This window comes from Limanda limanda, chromosome 18 (genome assembly GCF_963576545.1).
Source record: "Limanda limanda chromosome 18, fLimLim1.1, whole genome shotgun sequence".
NCBI classification, from domain to species: Eukaryota; Metazoa; Chordata; class Actinopteri; order Pleuronectiformes; family Pleuronectidae; genus Limanda; species Limanda limanda.
Window position 1 is genome coordinate 13,165,674 of NC_083653.1, and position 20,093 is coordinate 13,185,766.

Sequence of the window (20,093 nt, forward strand, 5' to 3'; positions counted from 1 at the left end):
AAACAGATAAATACACACAGTGCACACACAAGAGACAGGACGGACATATGAGACAAACTCAGATTCACACCTATGGGCAATTTTGGATCTCCAATCAATGGATGTTCTCCACATGTCTGCACTCCACACAGAAAGACCCTGATCGGCCAGCAGGTTTGGAACCAGAAGCTTTATTCTGTACTAACCAGTAAATCAGCATGTGATCCTTTTGCAGAAAATGTCTCCAACACACAGTTTGGTCTTTGTCATGCGCCCATTAATGATCTTGATTTTTTACAAGCAATCATATATGGTCACATTTTAAAGCAGCACAAAGTTAATAGAGTGGAGAGTAAGTCATTATATAATATGTTAAATGATATATAATATAAATATTAAGTCTTGCAGTAGTTTATCACTGCATCCACACATTGAGAGTCTGTATAGAGAAAGAAGGATATCATTTTTATAAAAGCCTGATAAAATGCAGCAGTGCAATAATATAAATATTACATTACTTCCCATTAGGTATTTTTTCAGTTTTGGCACTATTCCCTTTTGCACTTCTCTCATCCTATAATCCACCATGTGCCGTACGACTGCATACATTGTTGTACTTTGTACTAGCTTATATGTTCTGTACACCGGGGATCAGAGAGAGACAGTATATACATCATGTACATTTGGCAAAATTTACAGTAAAGTTGACTTTGCCTTTGACTTGAAAAGTTGTGCATTGCTGCCCTCTGCTGGTTACACTCAACATGGGAACAGAAACTTGTTACTGAAGATGATATATGATGCCACATTAACTCTTTGACGCACATCTAGGTAAACAATGACAGTGTTTATAATAATAATAATAATCATAATAATTAATTATAAGTAATAATGATAATATAGGTTCACTATGATATGATATATATATATATATACACACACATACACACACACACACACACACACACACACACACACACACACACATAGACATATGAATACAAAGATCGATGTCATAAAGCGAGTGAACGCAGCTGATCTCTGCCCCATTGACCAATGATCGTTTGCAGCGTCGTTAACACTTGACGCAAGTCGACATTCTAACTTTCACTTTCTCTTCTGTTTTGACTGTTACGGTCAGACTCACATTCTGCTGAAACACTTGATGGCCAACGAGACGAACCCTTGATGCCTTAAAGTTATTGGACAGTTATTGATTATTCTTATATTTTATATATATTGATTATTGAAGTCAATCATCTGTCGCGTGACTCGGATCAAAAAGGTCAGTGTTTCTTTTTCCTTTTCTTTTCCGTCCACCATTTTCTCCAGTGTAACGTTGTGAGGTCACAACTGGTTTATGTCTTGTATTTGACACTGAGAGTCTGCATAGAGAAAGAAGGATATAATTTCCAAAAGCCTAACAAAATGCAGCAGTGCCATATTACGAATAATACTACATTACTTCCCATTAGGTATTTTTTCAGTTTTGGCACTATTCCTTTTTGCACTTCTCTCATCGTATAATCCACCAAGTGCCGTAGGACTGCATACATTTTTGTACTATGTTTATATGTGCTATACACCGGGGATCAGAGGGGGGAGAAAGGCGTAGAGAGAGAAAGAGACAGGGGGAGAGAAAAAGAGAGGAAGAGGTTTGGAGAAGAGGGAAAGAGGGAGAAAGAGAAAGGGGGGGAGAGAGAGGGAGGATTAATGAAGGGAGGAAGAGGGGGAGAAAGTAAGGAGGGAGGAAGAGAGAGAGAAATGGAGGTGTGGGGTGGAGGGAGGAGGAGATGGGGAGGTGGAGATAGAAAGAGAAAATATGAGAGAAAGAGGGAGAGAGAAAGAGAGAGGGAGGAAGACGTGAACGGAGAGGTTCATTGTTCTAAAAGTCCCGTTCTTGATATTTATCTGTTTGTTTTTTGTTTGTTTTTTCTTCAGGTGCAGTCATGGGAGATTTACTGAAGGAAATACAGCTCATGTTCCCAAAGGCAGCTGAGGCCCTGACAAGTGAAGTGAAACACACGCACCACCACCATACTGACCGAAAATATATTATCAATATTTTGTTAATAAGTCCAAAAAATGTAGCAGATGCAAGTAACCCAATATATTTATTAAAAGTAAAAATAACATAGCACCATATAACAACACAGGTGCTAAATTAACATTTAAGAGTGTAGACTTGTCCTAATGCTGAAGACGATACATTAAATAGGCTGCTGCTTCTTCTGCCCATTTTTAATACACTAAATTAATACAGGTTGCCACGGCAATCCTGCTAATTAAAGGTAGAAAAGCTCCACCTTATAGTCAGAACTTGACCACAGTATATAGTGAAGCTGTTCCCTCGCTTTAGCTTTATTGTACAAGCACCAGTCAGGGTTTAGTCCTCCCTCAGAAACACTTGAACACCTGAAAGGGAAATTCAAATGGACTGATTTTGTAAAATTATCAACAAAACTACCTGCTCAACACCTGTGTACTGTATTTATTTATAGAAGCAGGTTTTGTAACCGACAGTGACATCCGGTCACTGACTCGAGAGGACCTGAACGAGCTGTTACCCGGATCCGGGGATTTCGATCTGAGAAAGGACGTGTTTGAGATGATTCAAAAATCGGTGAGTTTACAGATTATGAGAAGTTGTGATGAAGAACAGCTAAGTAGAGATACATGACTTGGGAACTAGTAACCAGGAATAATAATGAGTAGAATGCTCGATTAGTATTATTTCTGTTATATTGTTTGCATTTCAGAGCCCACCAAATATGCCGCAAAAAGAAGTGGGTGAGCTGCAAAATAAGTTGGCCAGCTGTAAGTATACGTTGCATTTCTAACACTCTCACTTTTGTTTTGCAGTCACAATTGAAAAGTTGTGAGATCCTCCCTAATGATAATGTTAACCCACTGAAGAACAACAACAGAGGGAGAGGGAGGAAGACTTGAACAGAGAGGTTCATTGTTCTAAAAGTCCCGTTCTTGTTAGTTATCTGTTTGTTTTTTGTTTGTTTTTTCTTCAGGTGCAGTCATGGGAGATTTACTGAAGGAAATATACCTCATGTTCCCAAAGGCAGCAGACGTCCTGACAAGTGAGTGACCTTTTCTAACATGCATATCCACAGGAAACACACGCACAACCACCATCCTGACCGAAATGATATTATCAATATTTTGTTAATAAGTCCAAAAAATTTAGCAGATGCAAGTAACCCAATATATTTATTAGAAGTAAAAATAACATAGCACCATATAACAACACAGGTGCTAAATTAACATTTAAGAGTTTAGACTTGAGCTTGCTAAGGAAGTCACTTCTGAAGACTATGCTAATGCTGAAGACGGTACATTAAATAGCCTGCTGCTTCTTCTGCCACATTTTTAAGACACAAAACTAATACAGGTTGCCACGGTAATCATGCTAATTAAAGGCTAGAAACGCTCCACCTTAAAAAAAGTAATACAGGTTGTCACGGCAATCATGCTAATTTATAGTAGAAAAGCTCCACCTTATAGTCAGAACTTGAACACAGTATATAGTGAAGCTGGAAGCAGGTCCCGCGCTGTAGCTTTATTGTACAAGCAACCGTCAGGGTTTAGTCCTCCCTCAGAAACACTTGAACACCTGAAAGGGAAATTCAAATGGACTGATTCTGTAACATTATCAACCAAACTACCTGCTCAACACCTGCGTACTGTATTTATATATAGAAGCAGGTTTGATAACCGACAGTGACATCCGGTCACTGACTCGAGAGGACCTGAACGAGCTGTTACCCGGAGCCGGGGATTTCAGACTGAGAAAGAACGTGTTTGAGACGATTCAAAAATCGGTGAGTTAACAGGTTATAAAAAGTTGTGATGAAGAAGTGCTAAGTAGAGATACATGACTTGGGAACTAGTAACCAGGAATAATATTGAGTAGAATGCTAGATTAGTATTATTTCTGTTATATTGTTTGCATTTCAGAGACCACCAAATATGCCGCTAAAAGAACTGGGAGAGCTGCAAAATAATTTGGCCAGCTATAAGTATACATGGCATTTCTAACACTTTCACTTTTGTTTTGCAGTCACAATTGACAAGTTCGGAGATCCCCCCTAATGATAATGTTGACCCACTGAAGAACAACAACACAAGGCAGCCGGACTCAAAAGATGACGAAGGTCATACTTCTGTTTTATTTTGGTGTCTTTGTATCTTAAGTGTGTGAGAAACCTCATCATTAACAGGAAGAAGTAATATTCATGTTTATAAACATTATGTTTTTATTATATAATTTGTATTATAGTTATTACTATATCACAATTAAGATTGTACCCAAAAGGATCTTTGTCAACAAGAGAAGGCCATCAACAAGGAGCAGAAGGTACATCTCTGTTTATTCCGTGACCCACTTTTGTGATGTGGTAAATGAGTCGTGCAGGCCCAACTAGTCGATGTGTGTCATTTGATTGATCACTGCAGTTGTCTGACTGACTTTTTGATACTATAAATTCATCCATCCATCCAATGTCTTTACCTTATGGGAGGTTGAGATGGAATTGAGGCATTCCAGACATCCCCCTCCCCAGCCATGGTCTCTAGCTCGTACTGGGGGGGGATCCCAAGGTGTTCCCAGCTCAGATGGGATTGCGTCACAACTGGTTTATGTTGTGTTTTTGTAATATGCTATCAAAACATCAAGTCAAAGAGAGAGGCAGAGGAGGAGGGGGGGCAGAAAAACAGGGAGGGACGGGGGGGGGGGTATAGGGGGGAGACGTAGAGAGATGACGTAGAGAGAGAAAGATACAGGGGGAGAGAAAAAGAGAGAGGAAGAGGGTTTGGGAAGTGGGAACGAGGGAGAAAGTGAAAGGGGGGGGAGAGAGAGGGGGGATTAATGAAGGGAGGAAGAGGGGGAGAAAGTAAGGAGGGAGGAAGAGGAAGAGAGAGAAGGAGGGAGGAAGAGAGGGAAAGGGAGGGGTGAGGGGAGGGAGGAAGAGATTGGGAGGTGGAGATAGAAAGACAGAGAAAGAGAGAGGGAGGAAGACGTGAACAGAGAGGTTCATTGTTCTAAAAGTTCTGTTCTTGTTATTTATCCGTTTTTTTTCTGTTTGTTTTTTCTTCAGGTGCAGTCATGGGAGATTTATGGAAGGAAATACACATCAAGTTCCAAAAGGCAGCAGACGCCCTGAAACGTTAGAGACCTTTTCTAACATGCGTATCCACAGGAAACACACGCACCACCACCATACTGATTAAAATGATATTATCAATATTTTGTTAATAAGTCCAGAAAATGTAGCAGATGCAAGTTACCCAAAATATTTATAAGAAGTAAAAATAACATAGCACCATATAACAACACACGTGCTAAATTAGCATTTAATAGGGTAGACTTGAGCTTGCTAAGGAAGTCACTTCTTAAGATTATGCTAATGCAGAAGACGGCACATTAAATAACCTGCTAGTTCTTCTGCCACATTTTTAAGACACAAAACTAATACAGGTTGCCACGGTAATCAGGCTAATTAAAGGCTAGAAACGCTCCACCTTATAGTCAGAACTTGACCACAGTATATAGTGAAGCTGGAAGCAGTTCCCTCGCTTTAGCTTTATTGTACAAGCACCAGTCAGGGTTTAGTCCTCCCTCAGAGACACTTGAACACCTGAAAGGGAAATTGAAATGGACTGATTTTGTAAAATTATCAACAAAACTACCTGCTCAACACCTGCGTACTGTATTTATATATAGAAGCAGGTTTTGAAACTGACAGTGACATCCGGTCACTGACTCGAGAGGACCTGAACGAGCTGTTACCCGGAGTCGAGGATCTCAGACTGAGAAAGGACGTGTATAATATGATTCACATTCCGGTGAGTTAACAGGTTATACGAAATTGTGATGAAGAAGAGCTAAGTAGAGATACATGACTTTGGAACTAGTAACCAGGAATAATAATGAAGAGTAGAATGCTCGATTAGTATTATTTCTGTTACATTGTTTGCGTTTCAGAGGCCAGCAAATATGCTGCTAAAAGAACTGGGAGAGCTGCGAAATAATCTGGCCAGCTGTAAGTATACATGGCATTTCTAACACTTATACTTTTGTTTTGGCCTGTTTGGTGTGTAAAGTAACTATATTGCCTTTCAAATTCTAACATCCTCAACCTATTACTCTCCCTCAAGCTGCCCAAATTGACTCTGGGGTCAGTATGGACCACATCCGTTTCATTACTGAACAATTGGTAATTGTGCAGGTCCTTCTTAATGATAATGTTGACCTACTGAAGAAGATCAACACATGGCAGCCGGACTCAAAAGCTGACAAAGGTCATACTTCTGTTTTATTTTGGTGTCATTGTATCTTAAGTGCGTGAGAAACCTCATCATTAACAGGAAGAAGCAATATTTCAGTTTCATGTTTATAAACATTATGTTTTTAATATATAATTTGTATTATAGTTATTACTATATCACAGTTATGTTTGTACCCAATATGATCCCACTCTTGTGATGTGGTAAATGAGTCGTGCAGGTCCAACAAGTCGATGTGTGTCATTTGATCGATCATTGCAGTTGTCTGATTGACTTTTTGATACTATGAATTTATCCATCCATCCAATGTCTTTACCTTGTAGATAGGGTCAAAATTGAGGCACCCCAGATGTCCCCATCCCCAGCCATGGACTCTAGCTCTGACTTGGATGGATCCCAAGATGCTTCCGGGTCAAATAGGAAATGCAATTCCTTCAGTGAGTTCTGGATCTACCCTATAGGTTATCCTCCCAGTTGGCTGTGCCCAGTAAACCTCCAGTGGAAGGTGCCCAGGAGGCCTCCTGACCAGATGTCTGAACCACCTCAACTGTCCCCTGCAGCTGGAGTTCTGCTCCAGATGTCTAAACTCTTCATCCTATATCTCTATGACTGAACTGCAGCTAACCTACCGGGGAAACTAATTTTGGCTTCTTGTATTTACAACCTAAATTTTTCAGTCACCGTTTTTGAGCGCAGTTGAAGGTTGGAAAGTAGATCAACTGGTAAATCAAAAGCTTTGCCCTGCGGCTCAGCTCCTTCTTCAACACAAACAGTTGCACTACTGCTGATGCTACACCGACCCACCTGTCATTCTCATGCCCCACCTTACCCTCACTCGTGAACGAGACCCTGAAATAATTAAACTTTTTCACTTGTGGCCAAATCCGGAGAGTTCAAGAAAGTAAATAGGCTCCAAAAATGTGTGTGTGTGTGTGTGTGTACTATGGTATTATTTCAGAACCTCAAAAAGTCAACATTTTGGGAGCATTTGTTTAATATAAACAATCCAATTGGTAAAAAGAATACAACCAACTGTGGTTCTGTCTTTCCGATTAGGAGTCTCAAACGCCAGGACGTCAGCATACAAGTCTCAGGAAGGTAAGTTGAATAATTATATAATCAGCAGTAGCAGCACAGTACTACTCGTAGTAGAAGCAGTAAAAAGGTCTGATTAACTGGGTCTTATTTATAAAAATGGAAGCTTACAATTTATACTTCACTCATAGCAAGATCCCTCGATTCTTGTAATTGCACACGTGTCAACTTCACAACCTTTTTTCTTCCTATAGTCACAGTGAAGTACAAGATGGTTGTTAGAGGTAAAACCTTTGACGCCCATACACAGCTGATGGATGAAGTGAAGCGCGCCACTAAGGGCGACGTTCGGCTTTTGGAAAACTCTCAGGAGAGCCAGATTATTATTGTCTTCTGTCCAATTACTTCACGCGTTGAGTCAGACGTGAAGGCAGTGATGAGTGGTGTCCCAGGTAAGGGCCTTTTTGCAGCAAAATTCATTTGAACAAGAAGCTCAATATAATTTGTTCGAAATGTGAGATGTACGCTATCAACATTTAGTTGCTAAGATATTGATATATTACTAACATAGTCTTTTTAATTCAGAATTCAAAGAAATATAAAAGTCTTGATTATATACTGTATACATAAAATATGTATCCTTTTTTCCCCCTCCACAGGTGACAAACCCGTCATTCTGGTGAAAATGCACCATGTATATGAGTCCAAGCCCTCACTGTGTTTAAATACATTGATTGATGACAGGAATAATGTGGTGCAGGTCAATGTTTTCTACCATGAGAACTTTCCTGGGTTACTGAAGTGCCAACTAAATGAAAAGGCTGTCTATGAGATCCAAAAAGAATTACTGAAGCACAGTGATCATAGAAGTAAAGAGGCCCGTGCAAGAACTTCTGGTCAGGATCCTGAAAATAAGGCAAAAAAAGGCAAAAAAAGCTAAAAAAACCACGATCCTGGACTGTTTTGGGCAAGGATAACAATCTTGTTCACAAACAAACAATAGGGTGAATACATAACCCCTTTGTCGGAAGAAAAAAAAACAAATTTGCAATGGATGGCATGAGCTCCAGCATCAGAAACCAAAACAAAAAATGTATTATTAATGGATCTTGAGCTAAATATATATTATAAGTTAAATATTGGTATAAGAGTTTTTTCCATGTCTGCTGTTCATTTTCTAAAGCTGCCATAATTGAATGTGTTGTGTCTTTGTACCAGTCATGGTTTTTAAGTAAGAGATTTAACAGTGCAGAGGCTACACATTCAGTTATCAGCCAACTTTGTGTATTGACCTACGAGAGACAAAACAATGAATAGATTCGCAAATAAAGTTTGTTTTAATGTATATTTTGCTGCAACTGCTACAATGGAATGCTTCAGAATGCATGATGTGTAATTACTCTACATGATAACACAAAATAAACTTCAAGTATGGGTATGACCATAATGGCCGAATGATTCTTTAGTGTTTATCTTCAGAATGTATTTGTTTCGTATTACGTGCATTTAAGGCTTTGAAGAAGTTCACCTCACATAATGCTTAATACATGTACTTAAATACATGCATACTTACATTAGTGTGTGGTAATATGCATATGTGTAGCTAATGTTTTTAAGAATTGGTGATTATTAGGGCCTACAATTGGATTTACACCACTAGGCTCCAAATTATATAAGATTATATAAGATAAGATTAAATAAGGATGGATGGATGCTTTGTTGATCCCGAAGGAAATGTAGTCATCCAGTAGCAAACACAAGAGCATAAGAATAATAAAAGTTCAAAATTAGTCAAGAATAGGTTCACTGAGGTGAGATGAAAGTCTCGCCACCAGAACTACTACAAAACTGTCACTGTAGAGAAGTAGGTGCTTATGGAGATACTGACAATACAAATATTTTATGTTAAAGGTGATTGAAAGACACAAGTAATCGAGGCAGAGTATTAAGTAAAATATAAATACAGATTTCAAGATAAATAACGACAGCTATACAAAGTTGTGCATTAGACTAACAGCCTCTACAATTATGGTACAGCAGATGGAAGTGTATTTTTTTTGAAAACAGTGAAAACAGTGCAAGAAAAATATAAATTGATCAGTTATTCGAGTATTTGGCGGAACAAGTGCAAAATAAAATATAATAACAGAACTATATTGGAGCAATTAGACACAAAAAAACAATGACACAGAAATGTACAGCATGGCCCTTAAATGAAGCCAATACATCAGAGTGCAGGATAGCTCGTTTTTGAAGTGTATAATGTTGAATTTCTTATTCACTAAATTTAAATAATTATAAATGTGACATTTGTACACGATTAATAAATCACCTTGAGCAGGTTGACAGTCCACAAACTACCAACACAATCACATTCACACCTTTGAACTGTGGGCTGAAGCTAGAGTACTGGGAGAAATTCCACTCAGACACAAGGAGAACATGCAATCTCCACAAAGTAAAAGACACTGGGATTCGGACCAGGAACCATCTAGCTGTGAGGCAACAGTGCCAGCCACCACTTCACCATGCTGCCCAACCAGGCATGTAATCCTGTCACTCATAAACAAGACCAGCAAGTAAGAATGACACATGTTTGTTTTAAATCCTGGCTCCAGCCTTAAATCTGCAGTGAACAGTTAGACTGGAGACCAAACCAGCCTGTTGAGATTCCTGCCTTCACTTGATCAAGCACACCGACTCCTGGTACCCAAAGATCATCTTCCAGCCAAAGATTGCCACTGCTTGTAAAAAAGAAACCACTCTGCTGAACAAGCTTTGCCGTTAAATGTTTTACTAAGTAACCTTATTTTTATGTATTCCCAAAAAGGACGGAGAATATCAAAGAGCTTCTGTTGTTCTCGTTGTAATCTCTTCTTTTGACATAATTAACGTTTGTATTTTCTTCTACTGTAGAGGGTTCAAAGACTGAAGCCAATATCAAAAGCATGTGAGCTGCACAGGGACAACGCTAAGCTGTTGAAGGAGCAGTCGCACATGTTCAGTGCTGCATGTCAACAGGTACAGAGCAAGCGACGCAGAGCGATCTGCACAAAACTGTCTCATATTCCATCACCATACATGACGGAGACTAAGAAGCACCACCGGGAGCTGTCTGGCCCCCTGGGGAAAGTCTGACACAGGAGAGAAAAGCCCTTCACTCACTGACAATGTCACAGCTGCAAGGAAAAAAACTTGGCTTCCAAAACTTGCAGACAAAATCACTGAGTGGCATTAGACTTGAATTCTACATCGCTCCTCGCTTTTCTTTATTCTTCGGCATCGTCATCTGCAATGCTGAGTGTTTCGAAAGAACAGAAAGATCGTCTGAGAAGAGGAACTGACTTAACTATAGACTCACTCATTTCAGGGAGAAACAGATAAATACACACAGTGCACACACAAGAGACAGGACAGACATATGAGACAAACTCAGATTCACACCTATGGGCAATTTTGGATCTCCAATCAATGGATGTTCTCCACATGTCTGCACTCCACACAGAAAGACCCTGATCGGCCAGCAGGTTTGGAACCAGAAGCTTTAATCTGTACTAACTAGTACACCAGCATGTGATCCTTTTGCAGAAAATGTCTCCAACACACAGTATGGTCTTTGTCATGCTCCCATTAATGATCTTGATTTTTACAAGCAACATATATGACCACATTTTAAAGAAGCACAAAGTTAATAAAGTGCAGAGTAAGTCATTAGATAATATGATAAATGATATATAATATAAATATGAAGTCTTGCAGTAGTTTATCACTGCATCCACACACTGAGAGTCTGTATAGTGAAAGAAGAATATAATTTTATAAAATCCTAACAAAATGCAGCAGTGCAATAATATAAATATTACATTACTTCCCATGAAGTCTTTTTTCAGTTTTGGCACTAATCCTTTTTGCACTTCTCTCATCCTATAATCCACCATGTGCCGTATGACTGCATACATTGTTGTACTATGTACTAGCTTATATGTTCTGTACACCCGGGATCAGAGAGAGACGGTATATACAACGTGTACATTTGGCAGAACTGACAATAAAGTTCACTTGGCCTTTGACTTGAAAAGTTGAGCAGTGCTGCCCTCTGCTGGTTACACTCGACATGGGAACATAAACTTGTTACTGAAGATGATATATATCTGGGTAAACAATGACAGTGTTTATAATAACAATAATCATAATAATCAAAATAATTAATTTTTAGTAATAATGATAATAATATGTCACCGGAGATTCACCATGAAGTGAACACTTGACGCAAGTCGACATTCTAACTTTCACTTTCTCTTCTGTTTTGACTGTCACGGTCAGACTCACATTCTGCTGAAACACTTGATCGCCAACGAGACGAACCCTTGATGCTTTAAAATTATTGGACAGTTATTGATTATTCTTATATTTTATATATATTGATTATTGAAGTCAATCATCTGTCGCGTGACTCGGATCAAAAAGGTCAGTGTTTCTTTTTCCTTTTCTTTTCCGTTCACCATTTTCTCCAGTGTAACGTCGTGAGGTTCATTCGGTCGTCACAACTGGTTTATGTCTTGTTTTTGACACTGAGAGTCTGCATAGAGAAAGAAGGATATCATTTCCAAAAGCCTAACAAAATGCAGCAGTGCAATATTACGAATAATACTACATTACTTCCCATTAAGTATTTTTGCAGTTATTGCACTATTCCTGTTTGCACTTCTCTCATCCTATAATCCACCATGTGCCGAATGACTGCATAGATTGTTGTACTATGTACTGGCTCATATGTTCTGTACACCGGGGATCAGAGAGAGACGGTATATACATCGTGTACATTTGGCAGAACTGACAATAAAGTTGACTTGGCCTTTAAATTGAAAAGTTGAGCAGTGCTGCCCTCTGCTGGTTACACTCGACATGGGAACATAAACTTGTTACTGAAGATGATATATGATGCCAAATGAAGTCTGTGACGCACATCTGGGTAAACAATGACAGTGTTGATAATAATAATAATAATAATAATAATAATAATAATAATAATAATAATAATAATAATAATAATAATAATAATTTATAAGTAGTAATAAGGATAATAATATGTCACCGGAGGTTCACCATATGACATATTTATACACACACACACACATAGACATACAAAGATCGAAGTCATAAAGAGAGTGAAGGCAGCTGATCTCTGCCCCGTTGACCAATGATCGTTCAAGTCGTCGTTAACACTTGACGCAAGACGACTTTCTAACTTTCACTTTCTCTTCTGTTTTGCTGTCACGGTCAGACTCACATTCTGCTGAAACACTTGATCGCCAATGTTAGGAATTTCAAACTTTTAACTATAGGTTGTGTCTGAAAGAACTCTTAATAATAAAGCTAGAGGTAGTTTTAGCTAGATATAATGCACATACAAATTAATTTAATAACCGTTGCTGTTTAGTGCCAATAATGTATCTTTTAGTTGTCCTCATAATTAACTGGTTGGATATTAAAGCATATTTTCATTAGCTGTATTCAACATCAGACAGAATTCAAGGAGCTGTCCTTTCTGGGGCAAAGTCAGTATGACATTGTTTAGTTTCGAGGATGCGAATGTTTACACATTCACAGTCAAGATTGTTTTGATGGAGCAGACACACACAATAATAGGTTCTCAAACCATAATGGCACAGACTCTTTTCATAAAGGCGGAAGGGGAGGTAGGAGCAGTGGGTCAATAACATTACCTTATACAAATCATTATTTTCAACCTTTCGCTTAACATATTTAATATTTGGAATTTGCTAATAATGTTTGTACGTCACAAGGATGGTCAGTCTAACAGCTGTCCTGATAGGAGAGTCGAAGAGAGGTTTGTTATGGTTAAGTTGGTGCAGCCAAGATGGCTAGAGCAAGACACTTTCTACTCAAGGCTGAATTACGAGACAACATCAGACTGTCAGGGTAGATAGAGTTGCCCTAGCAACCGGTAGAGTAGCGTAGGTGCATGACGGAGAGCTGCTCGCTGTCACTTCCTGGATTCCAAATATTCATAACCAATCACATCAATTCTACTGTTATAACTATACACGGCCCCTGCTGTTCGGGGCCATTTTCATCTTCCTACTGCTAACTTAATTAGCATAGGCTGTGATAATTGTCCATAGCTATGAATAACTTTTCATTGTATCTTTAAATAAAACATTTGATTGAACCAAAATCTTGGATCGGCTTCTCTCATTATATAGGATAAAAAAACACGCCTTAACACCATCGAGATGAACCCTTGACGCCTTAAAATTATTCGACAGTTATTGATTATTCTTATATTTTATATATATTGATTATTGAAGTCAATCATCTGTCGCGTGACTCGGTTAAAATAGGTCAGTGTTTCTTTTTCCTTTTCTTTTCCGTTCACCATAAACGTTGCGAGGTTCATTCGGTCGTCACAACTGGTTTATGTCTTGTTTTTGTAATATGTTATCAAAAAAATCCAGTCAAAGAGAGAGGCAGAGGGGGAAGGGGGTCAGAAAAACAGGGCGGAAGGGGGGGGGGGGGGGGTAGAGGGGCGAGAAAGGCGTAGAGAGAGAAAGATACAGGGGGAGAGAAAAAGAGAGGAAGAGGTTTGGAGAAGAGGGAAAGAGGGAAAAAGAGAAAGGGGGGGGGGGGAGAGGGAGGATTAATGAAGGGAGGAAGAGGAGGAGAAAGTTAGGAGGGAGGAAGACTCCAATTGGTAAAGAGAATGCAACCAACTGTGGTTCTGTCTTTCCAATTAGGAGACTCAATGGCCGGGACGTCAGCACACAACTCTCAGGAAGGTAAGTTGAATAATTAAACAATCAGCAGCATATAATATGATAATAATATATAATATAAATATTAAGTCTTGCAGTAGTTTATCACTGCATCCACACATTTAGAGTCTGTATAGAGAAAGGATATCATTTTATAAAAGCCTAACAAAATGCAGCAGTGCAATACTTCCAATGAAGTATTTTTTCAGTTTTGCCACTATTCCTTTTTGCACTTCTCTCATCCTATAATCCACCATGTGCCGTATGACTAGGGTTGGGTACCGAGAACCGGTTCCAATATGGAACCGGTTCCAATATGGAACCGGTTCTAATACAACCGATACCTACCCGGACCGAAATGCAACGGAGATTTCGGTGCCTCATTTCGGTACCTGAGCCAATCAAAGCCTGAGGTCTCCGCTCGTCCCGCCTCCTCACACTTCCGCTCCTTCCTTCACGGATGACGGCCGCGGCCGCCGGTGGACAGACTCTTGTCTCCGCTGCCCGCGCCCCGCGTGCGTCAGGGCTTCCGTGCAGGTGGTGGTGGTGGGGGGGGTCTCCTCGCGGGACCTCTCCCCTCCGCCGGGCGCATTTCCTCCGTGGCGGTGCGCCGCGACCGGATCCGGGTCGGCTTGGAAAGGCTTGGGGCGGGAGGAACGAAGGCCACGCCGAGAAATGTTTCAGAAAAGCGACCGCATTTTAGGTGGGCGAAGGCGGGCAGAAGCCTGCCTGCGACAGCCCCCACCGCGGAGACACGGGGGTCTCTGAGTGATGGAAAAGCGACCCTCAGTCTTCATTTGGCTCAGGCACCGGAGTCAGAGTCACGAGTCAGAGTGTGTGTGTTTTGTATTTATTTGTATTTATTTAAGTATAGTGTAAACTTTTGTTAACAGTTCGTATGTTATTCATAGTTTTAAGTTAAAAAGGGTTTTGTATTTATTTATATTTATAATCTACTTTAAACAGTTAACATATTTGGCAATAAAAAAAGCCTTTCTTGGTCAAGCATCGTTTTGTGCACTTTTTTGAAAAAAGTATCGGTTCAGGCACCGTTTAGGCACCGGTATCGTTTTAAAAGTATCGGTTAGGAACCGGTATCGGATAAAAACCAAACGATACCCATCCCTACGTATGACTGCATACATTGTTGTACTATGTACTAGCTTATATGGTCTGTACACCGGGGATCAGCTCTTCTGTTTTGACTGTCACGGTCAAGGAGGGAGAAAGAGAGAGAGAAAGGGAGGGGGGGGGGAAGAGATGGGGGAGGTGGAGATAGAAAGACAGAGTAAGAGGGAGAGAGAAAGAGAGAGGGAGGAAGACGTGAACAGAGAGGTTCATTGTTCTTAAAGTCCTGTTCTTGTTATTTAACCTTTTGTTTTTTGTTTGTCTTTTCTTCAGGTGCAGTCATGGGAGATTTACTGAAGGAAATACACCTCATGTTCCCAAAGGCAGCAGACGTCCTGAAACGTGAGTGAACTTTTCCAACATGCATATCCACAGGAAACACACGCAAAAGCACCCCACTGACCAAAATGATATCATTAATATTTTGTTAAGTCCAGAAAATGTAGCAGATGCAAGTAACCCAATATATTTATGAGAAGTAAAAATAACATAGCACCATATAACAACACACGTGCTGAATTAACATTTAAGAGTTTAGACTTGAGCTTGCTAAGGAAGTCACTTCTGAAGATTATTCTAATGCTGAAGACGGTACATTAAATAGCCTGCTGCTTCTTCTGCCACATTTCTAAGACACAAAACTAATACAGGTTGTCACGGAAATCATGGTAATTAAAGGTAGAAAAGCTCCACCTTATAGTCAGAACTTGACCACAGTATATAGTGAAGCTGGAAGCAGTTCCCTTGCTGTAGCTTTATTGTACAAGCACCCGTCAGGGTTTAGTCCTCCCTCAGAAACACTTGAACACCTGAAAGGGGAATTCAAATGGAATGATTTTGTAACATTATCAACAAAACTATCTGCTCAACACCTGTGTACTGTATTTATATATAGAAGCAGGATTGGAAACCGACAGTGACATCCGGTCATTGACTCGACTGGACCTGTATGAGCTGTTACCCGGAGTCGAGGATTTCAAACTGAGAAAGGACGTGTTTGAGACGATTCAAAAATCGGTGAGTTAACAGGTTATAAGAAGTTCAGTCAGACAACTCACGTTCAATTATTTATTCAACGGTAGAACAGGTTTAGTGTTTGGCGTCTATGCTCCAACTTAATCACTCCCCCTATGATTACACGGGAATGATGGGAGTGATGAGCTAATACTGTAACCCCCCCGTTGGAGCCTACAGGTGGATGCTGGGGTGGTGGAGGGGCTGAGGCAGTTGTCTATAGTAATGCGTAGCAGTTAGGAATCAGAGAGAGAGTGATGGGAATTCCCTCTGCTTAAATAGACCGCCTAATGAGGTGGATGAGGCTATGGCTGGTTGTGGCAAGTGAAGTATGTCACATGGTGTATGTCACGGGATGAATGTCACGGGATGTATGTCACATGATTGAAACGCGCAGCTCGAGTTACCTGCCAGAGCTAGCTCGCCGGCGTCGCTCCATTTGTGATGAAGAAGAGCTTATTAGAGATACATGACTTGGGAACTAGTAACCAGGAATAATAATGAGTAGAATGCTTGATTAGTATTATTTCTGTTATATTTTTTGCGTTTCAGAGGCCACCAAATATGCCACAAAAAGAACTGGAAGAGCTGCTAAATAATTGGGCCAGCTGTAAGTATACATGGCATTTCTAACACTTTCACTTTTGGTTTTGGCCTGTGTGGTATGTAAAGTCATTATGTTGCCTTTCAAATTTTAACATCCTCAACCTGTTACTCTCCCCCCAGCTGCCGAAATTAACCCTGGGGTCAGTATGGACCTCATCCATTTCCTTATTGCAATATTACTAAAAATGCAGAGCCTCCTTGATGATAAAGACCGACTGAAGAACATCAACAAAGGGCAGCAGGACTCAAAAACTGACAAAGGTCATACCTCTGTTTTATTTTGGCGTCATTGTATCTTAAGTGCTTGAGAAACCTCATCAATAACGGGAAGAAGCAATATTTCAGTATCACGTTTGTAAACACTATGCTTTTAAAATATAATGTGTATTATAGTTATTACTATATCACAGTTAAGTTTGTACCCAATATGATCTTTGTCAACAAGAGAAGACCATCCACAAGGAGAACAAGGTACATCTCTGTTTATTCCTTGACCCACTCTTGTGATGTGATAAATGATGATGTGATGTGAGTCGTGCAGGGCAACTAGTCGATGTGTGTCATTTGATTGATCACTGCAGTTGTCTGATTGACTTTTTGATACTATGAATTCATCCATCCATCCAATGTCTTTACCTTGTAGATTGGGTCAAAATTGAGAAAACCCAGATGTCCCCTTACCCAGCCATGAACTCTAAATCTGACTTGGATGGATCCCAATATTCTTCCAGGTCAAAAAGGAAATGCAATGCCTCCAGTGAGTTCTGGATCTACTATAGGTTATACTCCCAGTTGGCTGTGCCCAGTAAACCTCCAGTGGAAGGTGCCCAGGAGGCCTCCTGACCAGATGTCTGAACCACCTCAGCTGTCACCTGCAGCTGCAGTTCTACTCCGAGCTCCAGATGTCTTAACTCTTCACCCTATATCTCTATGGCTGAACCGCAGCTAACCTACCAGGGAAACTCATTTTGGCTTCTTGTATCCACAACCTAATTTGTTCAATCACCGCTCAGAGCTTGTGAGCGCAGGTGAAGGTTGGAATGTAGATCGACTGGTGAATCAAAAGCTTTGCCCTGCGGCTCAGCTCCTTCTTCTCCACAAACAGTCCGGTACACCAGCTGCACTACTGCTGATGCTACACCGACCCACCTGTCAATCTCATGCCCCACCTTACCCTCACTCGTGAACGAGACCCTGAGATACTTAAACTCCTTCACTTGTGGCCAAGTCCGGAGAATTCAAGAAAGTGAATAGGCGAAAAAATGGTGTTAAAGTGTGTGTGTGTGTGTATGTACTATGCATTTGTTTAATATAAACCAACCTGACTCCAATCGGTAAAAATAATACAACCAACTGTGGTTCTGTCTTTCCAATTAGGAGACTCAAACGCCGGGACGTCAGGACACTACTCTCAGGAAGGTAAGATGAATAATTAAACAATCAGCAGTAGCAGCACAGTACTACTCGTAGTAGAAGCAGTAAAAAGGTCTGATTAAATGGGTCTTATTTATAAAAATGGGAGCTTACAATTTATACTTCACTCATAGCAAGATCACCCGATTCTTGTAATTGTACACGTGTCAGCTTAACAACCTTTTTTCTTCCTATAGTCACAGTGAAGTACAAGATGGTTGTCGGAGGTCAAACCTTTGGCGCCCATCTACAGCTGATGGATGAAGTGAATCAAGCCACTATTGGCGTTCGGTTTTTGGAAAACTCTCAGGACAGCCAGATTATTATTGTCTTCTGTCCAATCACTTCACGCGTTGAGTCAGACGTGAAGGCAGTGATGAGTGGTGTCCCAGGTAAGGGCCTTTTTGCAGCCAAATTCATTTAAACAAGAAGCTAAATATAATTTGGATGAAATGTGAGATGTACGCAATCAACATTTAGTTGCTAAGATATTGATATATTAGTAACATAGTCTTTTTAATTCAGAATTCAAAGAAATAAAAATGTCTTGATTATATACTGTGAACATAAAATATATACCCACCCCACCCCCCCCCCACCCCCCCCCCCACAGGTGACAAGCCCATCATTCTGGTGAAAATGCACCATGTATGTGAGTCCAAGTCCTCACTGTGTTTAAATACATTGATTGATGACAGGAATAATGTGGTGCAGGTTAATGTTTTCTACCATGAGAACTTACGTGGGTTACTGAAGTGCGAACTAAATGAAACGGCTGTCTCTCAGATCCAACAAGAATTACTGAAGCACAGTTATCATAGAAGTGAAGAGACCAGTGCAAGTTATTCTCTTTGGAGTATTTTTCCAACAATTCCTTACCTGTTTGATTCGGGCGGGGAAGATGGGCGCGGAGGCACAAAAGGTGGTGCGCGTGACCAGGAGGGGGAAAAGTGAGGCGGAACTAATATTATAGCTGAACTAATGTGTTGACGTCCGCATCTCTTCAACGGCAGAGAAGTAACCAAATCACAGTCAATGCATTAGGACATGAGGAGAGACCAGTGTGTATTTTATGTCTGAAAACTCTATGAGACCCAACATACTAAGAAGAGACTTAGAAACATTACACCCCAGTCGCATGCATGTGTTATTTTTGGTTGAGCTTTATCATATTTTTTCTTTTTTAAAGCGACAAATGTCACAAAAAGTTGTTTGGAAAAGGTTTCTTATCTGCACATCAGAAATTTCTGAAAGTTATGTGGATTTAATGTTCATCTTATGTAAATACACATGTTAAACTTGGCCCATTTTGTCATAATTTTGTTGGGGCGGGTGGGGCATGAAAAATGTTGTAGCTCCAAAGTGGGGCATGACAGAAAAAGTTTGAGAACCACTGGGTTAGGATAGCAATCTTGTTTACAAACAAACAACAGGGTGAATACATAACTACTTTAATGGAGGTAAAAAAATAAATAATGCAATGAATGGTATCAGCTCCAACCTCAGAAACAGAGAAAATGTATAATTAATCTTGAGCTAAATATATATTATCAGTATGTTAAACATTGGTATAACTGTAAAATCACAGAGGAGAAGATGACACTAATTGATGAGTTTGTTTTCCATGTCTGCTGTTCATTTTCTAACCCTATTAATCAGCCAACTTTGTGTATTGACCTATACGAGAGACAAATCAATGAATAGATTCGCAAATAAAGTTTGTTTTAATGTATATTTTGCTGCAACTGCTACAATGTAATGCTTCAGAATGCATGATCTGTAATTACTGTACATGATAACACAAAATAAACTTCAAGTATGGGTATAACCATAATGGCCGAATGA

General features: G+C 39.9%; 1 protein-coding gene across 4 annotated transcripts in view; it reads left to right on the forward strand.

The window, feature by feature from the left end:
- The first annotated feature begins 1,090 nt into the window (after positions 1–1,090).
- The window catches only part of LOC133024025 (uncharacterized), a 35,999-nt gene continuing 16,996 nt past the window's right edge, over positions 1,091–20,093 (forward strand). For all 4 annotated transcript variants that reach the window (XM_061090968.1, XM_061090969.1, XM_061090972.1 and 1 more), the window contains exons 1-13: positions 1,091–1,264; positions 1,921–1,989; positions 2,481–2,602; positions 2,739–2,796; positions 3,003–3,071; positions 3,691–3,812; positions 4,052–4,145; positions 5,088–5,156; positions 5,714–5,835; positions 5,975–6,032; positions 6,148–6,291; positions 15,489–15,557; positions 16,111–16,232. In XM_061090968.1, the coding sequence (XP_060946951.1) occupies positions 1,929–1,989; positions 2,481–2,602; positions 2,739–2,796; positions 3,003–3,071; positions 3,691–3,812; positions 4,052–4,145; positions 5,088–5,156; positions 5,714–5,835; positions 5,975–6,032; positions 6,148–6,291; positions 15,489–15,557; positions 16,111–16,232 (1,110 nt within the window). In that variant the 5' untranslated portion in view covers positions 1,091–1,264; positions 1,921–1,928. The remainder of the gene's footprint in view (positions 1,265–1,920; positions 1,990–2,480; positions 2,603–2,738; positions 2,797–3,002; positions 3,072–3,690; positions 3,813–4,051; positions 4,146–5,087; positions 5,157–5,713; positions 5,836–5,974; positions 6,033–6,147; positions 6,292–15,488; positions 15,558–16,110; positions 16,233–20,093) is intronic.